The following is a 7,120-nucleotide window of genomic DNA, read 5'->3' as shown; positions in this document are numbered from 1 at the left end:
ATAAGAAACAATGTCTATAAATTATAATAGTAAATATTGAAACATTATAGTATATTACAAAAAAACGAAAACCTGCAAGCTTTAAATTCAGATGATACAGCCTTATTAATTTTAAATATTTCGGATCTTCGTAATAGAAGATCTTGGTAAATCATACTTGAAACCACAATCCTTAATTTTTTTCGGTTCATTAGTCCAAAATCGAATAATTACAAATTTATAAATAAATAAACGTTAGAATAGTTATATAATTTTTGGGTAATAATATTTGAATATTCCTATGTTTTTACAATTTGCTAGTGTAACATGCAAGGGTCTATCAACTGATAGAATATTACTTTTCAATGCAGAATAAAGCAAATCAATCTGTAATAATTTTTGAATGAAATAACTTTGACAGGGGAATCTAATTATTTATAATCTTTGGCAAGTTCAACTGACATAATTATACCGCCTGAAAAGTAACACTGTGATATGCACTATTTATAATTTTATGTTTATTCGTTCATACAATAATATTTGGATTTATCTGTATGTATTTTTTCTTTCAACGTTGTTTGTAACCACGTAATAACAACGTTGATATCAACATTTCCGGTGATTTCTTTCTTAGTGTTACGCACAAATCTGATCAATGTCATAGCCAACACTGAGATATTATGTAAATTTTTTTTAATAACTAAACACTAAACAAAGCCTAGATTCTAAGCTAAAAAAAATGTGTTTAATTATTCTGTTAATAAGAATAAAGAAAAACTCTTTTATACGCGTGTTTAAGGATGTAGTCTTTAGGATTTTAAACTAATAATCTTGGTACGTGTGAGTTTAATAATTTTAAATAGTTACTAATAATTTTTCAAAGCGCTAAACCTTACAGATGAGTAAAATGTATAGTTTACAATTATTTCCTAAATGGCTAAATATTGAAATTTTTAAATTATATTATTTGCGTGTAAATATGTGGCCATTTTGGGTAAATAGAATTTCAGTCAATATTTTTGGCACATAAGTTTACTTTTCTATTTTGTATAACTACCAATAACTACTAAATTTCTAGATTTTCATTTGTACTATTTCTTCATATTTAAAATATGTGATTTATTTAGATTTACATTTTTTATGACTATACAAATATGTAAGATTTATAAGATAAAATCTTCTAAGGTTACAGAAAATATGATAGAGATATATATGAATCTTTCAAATTAATGTATATCTGGTTTAACTATTAATTATTATGAATACGAATGTAGTGTATATATGGTTTAACTATTTCTTTCTAAAGTTAACTAATCAGATATTTTAGATCAGATTATATAAATAACAGCAATTAAACTTTTTAGATTAAAAACAACATAATTATTTAAACGCAGTACCGAGTTTAAGTTAAAACAAAAGTAAACATAGTAACGATAACATCAGGCCATTAAGTCTTAAACATATGATAAGAGAAATACGAAAACGATAAACTAATAGAACCGCCATTTATGCAAGTCACATTCCATGGTTTCCTGCATCCTCCATTCTCTTCTTTATCCTTTCCCAAATCCTATCCATTATATTTATATATAAGTATAATATTAGTTAAATAAACGAAATTTTAAGTAACCAAAAGTTTCTTATACTTACTTCCTACGGTAGATGAGAACCTCGTCAATAGGTGGAGTAACAAAGAAACGTGAGAAGCCAATATTCTCATGATCATGGATGGTTATTTCATCTAAAATAAAAGTCAAATGAATAAATCAGAATACAAATATTTCTACGTTTAATTAGGTTATTTGCATGATATAAAACCTCATTAAAATTTATAGATCACATACCTTGATATTTGTTGACGACCCAATCCGTCAATACACAAATCGCAACCGGACCATCTACGCCTACAGTCTGGTTCTTGATATCAACAGCGAAATCACCATGAGCCAAGCAATTAACAGTCCGATCCCTTTTTCAAAATTAAAATTAATAATTGTTTATCTCATTATTTATCATAATTTATATGAGTCAAACTTAAAATATTCTTACTCAAGATTCTTGATAGTGAACTTCAGCGTTTTTTCAGTATTTCCATTTGAGGACTCAGATGTTAAGAGATCACCAACATTTACCAACACTCCAATAAGATCTGCAAAAAAATAAAGTACTTTGTTAGCCATGCATGGATAAAATAAAATAAATTTAAAACACTAAACTATTGTAAAACATTTATCGGGTTTCGGTTTTTAAAGAGTGTAAATCAAAATCATACCGACTGGGTACAAGTGATTATAGGGACGATTATAAATCTCATCAAAATCAACGAAATTCATGAAGGGATCTTCAGACAATGGCCTGATCCGTGAAGCCTTGGTCTCCGAGTTGAGAGTGATCTGGGATTTGTGTTTAGTAACTCTTTCCTTCCTTTCCCAATCCGACCGAATCAAGCCGAAATTGGTCAGTCTTACCCGTCCTCCTTCAGGGAAAACCCTCTCGAAGTACTCATAACACGTAGCACCACAAGTACCATAAATTCTAGAGCCCTGAATTATAAACAAATATAATGACAATCGCATTATATAACATGTTAAAGTACAATAAAAACATATATGTTATCACGAGCTTACATGTTCATCAACGAAAACGAATGCTAAGCCTGGATTCCCGTTTCGATGAACAATAAACCATCGCCTCAAGACCTTGACTCCAATGATCCAGTCGGTCCTCCATGCATGCAAATCACGAACTGCATCATATGAATCCATCACGAAGGATAAGGACTTGGAATTTTTTGTGTTTGTTTTTTCTTTTCTTTGGGTTGATATGTTTATTTGAAGAACAACTATTCTTCTTGTTAAGATAATATATATATATATATATATATAGGGAATGAACGAAATAAGTAAGTAGGTAGATTTAATGAATTTTGTCAATGGATTATGTATATTTGCAACTTTTCAGAACAAACTGTTTACATTTTTATGTAAAGTTGCGACTTTTCAAAAAAATAATTATTGATTCAAAGACTTATATGAATCATGCATTGGTCTATCAATCACTTGATGTAGTCTGAATATTCCCAGTAGCATGCATTGGTGTTTTATTTTATTTTTTTCAAACTTTAATTTTGTTATGTGTATATTATGTATTTACTTAAATAGCGAAACCCAAAAAATTCAATAATAGAGAGATAATACCAAACTTTACATAAATATCTACTTGAATAATGATAAATTTACATATTCAAGATCCATTTAGTATCTAAATTAAAGAAAATCGTACTTAAACAAAAATAAGAATAGATCGTACATATTCAACGATATCCATTTAAATTAGTGGGAAATTTTCTATATTTTATTAAAATGTTATGATATTTCTATATAGACACGCTAATACATGAATTCAGAAGTTAAATTATGTTATATTAACAATCTTCCAATTATGCACAATAGTTTTTTAAAAAAAATAAATACATACATTTTTTAGGTCATACTTTTTAATGTATAATAATTACCAAATATTTTTATTATAAATGTTTTTGTTAATGAAAATTAGAATAAAACATTTCGTACGAATCGTATTTAGATATGAGGATTCTGAGTGAACCAATTCTATTTTAATATTAAATGATAAATACCCAAAAAGATATTGTTTTAATCAACTAATATGAATAACATATTAGCTAATAATAAAAATTGGGAAAAACACACTTTAAACCATAGATATAATTTAATCCAACCATGAATATTTTATCTTAGACATTGATAAACATAAAAACTCGTGATTTTGGAGGCTTGCAGCAGAGTATTCCTGAACAGATTCACCACAATCCATTGAGCATATCCCATCATAAAGGAGCCTATTGGAAATATTTATTAATAAAATAAGAAATAATGTATTGATAAACAATGCTAATAATATAATAAGTAAATAAGTTTTATACCTCGTTCTGAGAGCAGCAACAGAGGGAAATTCCTGGTTTAAATAAAACTTAGACGCAGGAGTAACTGACAATGTTACAGAACCATTTCTGACAATGCCCAATACACTTGTACTAATCAAGACAATATTAATATTATTGTAAATTCTAAACTTTTCTTCAAAAATTTCTGCTTGTTCTCCCCACAACACCATGTTGATCTCTATTCCAGGACCGTTTACAAATCTTAATCACGAAAATAATTAATAGACTGTTTAGTATTTTAAATATCTCAATATCAACAAAATCTTATACTCAATCTGTCTAAAAGCATACCGTTCCATTAGAAGGGTTAGTACAAGCCTCCTAACAACAACTTGACCCTCAATCCGACCATCCGTCTTGTTCACATGCTTCACATAAGCAATGATATCTACAATTCGAATATTAATTAATTAGATTTCTATAACTATCAGATGAAGTAATGGGTACATAATTTTAAAACAATACGTACCATATAGTCTACAGACCAAATTGTCTGACCTTGATAAATACCCATAATCCACAAAGAGAAATTTTCTCCCTAGGTATTATTTGTACTCCAGATGCTAAAGGCGATATCCTAGTTCGCTCAGTTAGCACAATCATGAACTGATTATTAGTAATCTTGTAACTCATATCATTATGACGTACATTGAAATTAAACATCTCAATGAGACTGCCTTCAAACAAGTGATCACCATAAACACGTAAAATAGAGGAATGAACTGAAGCTTGAATTATATTTTCCTGTTTGTAATACAATAATTAAAAATCTATTTCAATATTATGATAAACAAACCGACACATAGCAATATGATAACTTTAATAATGTTAACCTGAGCATCTACTAAAAGAAGATTGTGTCCCCAGAAACCGTTTTTTTTATCACCGTATATGGATTCTCACTTTCTAATAAGACGTGCTATAGTACGACGACAGGAGCGCTTTGTGGTGAGTTTGTCGAAAGTTAAGTAGTTCATGATGATACCAACCAATCACGATTCGTTCTACAGATGAAAACGAATTGAATAATATGAAAACAAACTAACAAAAAATCAATTCGAAATTTTACGCAGAAACATAACGTATCTTACAGCAATAAGCGACTGATTGCGATGTGGGATTATCAAATACGAATAGAGACCTAAGTCTTTAAATAGCTAGCCTATGATATTTTTTTTTTAAAAGAGATTAATATAAGTAAATTTAACAAATTTTGTGAACCAATATACAGTAACTAAATTATTTTAGATTTTTTTAAGATGAGATAATAGAAGGTAATATCACAATATGAGATTTATACATATTCTAATTATTTTTCTTAATATTTATAATAATTACTTAATAACAGAAATTATGTAATTGGTTATTTTAATTTTTGGAAATTTTAATTTTTGGCAAATATACTAACGATAAACGTATATTTTCGATTTCATAAATATGATTCGATAAACAAAATAAGCATAGACTTAATATAAAGTTCATAATGAAGTATTAAAAGACGAAAGAAATATGAATATGTTCATAATGATATAATATAAAAAACATCACTAAAAGAACATTAGTTTTTTCCCCTCATCTCGAAATCCATCTTCTTTGTTGATGACGAAGCTGCTTCGTCATCATCAGTTCCTAGATTAATAACCACTTTTGATTTTTCTTCTTTTTTCCAAAACCTGTAAACAAAAATATCTGTTTTTTTATAATAACAAATAATAAATAATAATAAGTTTTTACATTACTATAATTACCTTCGAGCAAAAGTTATGGCTCGTGGGAATCTAGGATTTAGCTCGAAGCTAGATACTCCTCCCTTAGACATTAGATAGATACGACCTACAAAATAAATTTAATCATGTATGATAAGAAATTATATAATTACGATTATTAACTACTCTTAAACATTATGTTAGAATAAAAGCAAATCTTTTTCATGTTTAACAGACCAGTCCGATAGAAAACATGTCAGTGGTAATTGTTCATCAGTCCAGAACTTGTCATTGAATTCGATAGCAATCTGTCCTAATGCGGTACAATCCAAGAACAAACCACTATGCAACAAAAACAAAGCATTGTTATTTTTGCATATTTCTACATTCAGATTATAAGAAGAAAAAAAAACTTACTTGTGATCTTTAATTGTAAAGGTGAGACTTGCTGTTTTTTTTCCTGTCCGCTTGATATACTTGTTATCGTCTTTTACAGTTATCAGCTCGCCAATAGAAATGACAAACCCCAAAATGTCTTTAATTTTTTTAAATAAAACAATGTATTAGTATACAAAAGTTAAATATAAAAGACATAAATAATAATAATGTAATGAAAGATAAAATATACCAATGGGTTGATCAGGTTCCGTTTTCTGGCCAAGTATGTCAGCAAAAGTGTATGACCCTACCGAATCATCTTCTGAAATTGGATTTGTATCGACGATAACAGTGTTCATACATATCTTGATACTAATGCCAATTAGAGTGTTTGGTTCTTCTAGTGGATCATCGAATACGATAAATTCTGAGATACTTTTATGGTCTCCTTCTTCAATTGCCTTCTCATAATGTTTATATAGATCTTCATTATATACATAGGCTTGAATTCGTTCACCCTTTGTATAGAAAATGGTTAAAGCGGTAGAAAATATTATTTATAAAACTGAACTTAATGTAAAGTATGTTATAGTTTTAAAGTATGAAATACCAACCTCTTCATCCATCAACAGAAATTGCAAAGAATCTACTCCCGTTCCAGATTTCTCAACCCATTTTTTAAAAACCTTAACTCTAATACGCCAATTGGTTTTATCATCATGTAGATCAGAAATGAGATTGTACGAATCCATTACCTGTAATCAGACTATGAGAATTATATACTTCGAAATAACTTATCTAAAAATCAAGATCAAGATATATAAATATACCAATGTTAGACGTTAAGACATATATATTAAATTCGCTCGATAGTCACTACGAAAACAACACCAACCTCAGAATCACGATTTAATGTTTTAAAATTCCCGTATATTTTATATCTTTACAATCGTGATAACCGATTTCAGTATATACATTTGAATAACAAAAACAACAAAAAAAAACTTAAAGTAGAGATATTCTGGATATCGTAATCGGGAGGAAATCCTAAAAATATCGTCACAATCATATAAAATCTAAATAAAAATAGAAA

The 7,120-nt window shown here is 28.3% G+C and overlaps 1 protein-coding gene across 1 annotated transcript; it reads right to left on the bottom strand.

Moving 5' to 3' along the window:
* Nucleotides 1-1,625: 1,625 nt before the first annotated feature.
* Nucleotides 1,626-2,744, bottom strand: LOC112082969. The gene is made up of 5 exons (XM_024150689.1): nt 2,607-2,744; nt 2,252-2,522; nt 2,029-2,128; nt 1,824-1,948; nt 1,626-1,720 (listed from the first exon to the last, which is right to left on the bottom strand). The coding sequence occupies exons 1-5, from the start codon at nt 2,742-2,744 to the stop codon at nt 1,626-1,628; spliced, it is 729 nt and encodes a 242-aa protein (XP_024006457.1).
* Nucleotides 2,745-7,120: the final 4,376 nt, after the last annotated feature.

Source organism: Eutrema salsugineum, unplaced genomic scaffold (genome assembly GCF_000478725.1).
Source record: "Eutrema salsugineum unplaced genomic scaffold, Eutsalg1_0 scaffold_7, whole genome shotgun sequence".
Classification (NCBI taxonomy): Eukaryota; Viridiplantae; Streptophyta; class Magnoliopsida; order Brassicales; family Brassicaceae; genus Eutrema; species Eutrema salsugineum.
The sequence above is the reverse complement of the archived record's forward strand: the minus strand, read 5'-3'. Positions and strand labels throughout refer to the sequence as shown.

What these genes read in the sequence shown, in the direction of transcription:
- LOC112082969 (XM_024150689.1), bottom strand. Translation starts at nt 2,744, where the DNA reads ATGGATTCATATGATGCAGTTCGTGATTTGCATGCATGGAGGACCGAC. An exon ending in TCGTTTTCGTTGATGAACAT is followed by an intron (nt 2,523 to 2,606) that starts GTAAGCTCGTGA and finishes TTTATAATTCAG; the next exon opens with GGCTCTAGAATTTATGGTAC. An exon ending in GGTCGTCAACAAATATCAAG is followed by an intron (nt 1,721 to 1,823) that starts GTATGTGATCTA and finishes CTTTTATTTTAG; the next exon opens with ATGAAATAACCATCCATGAT.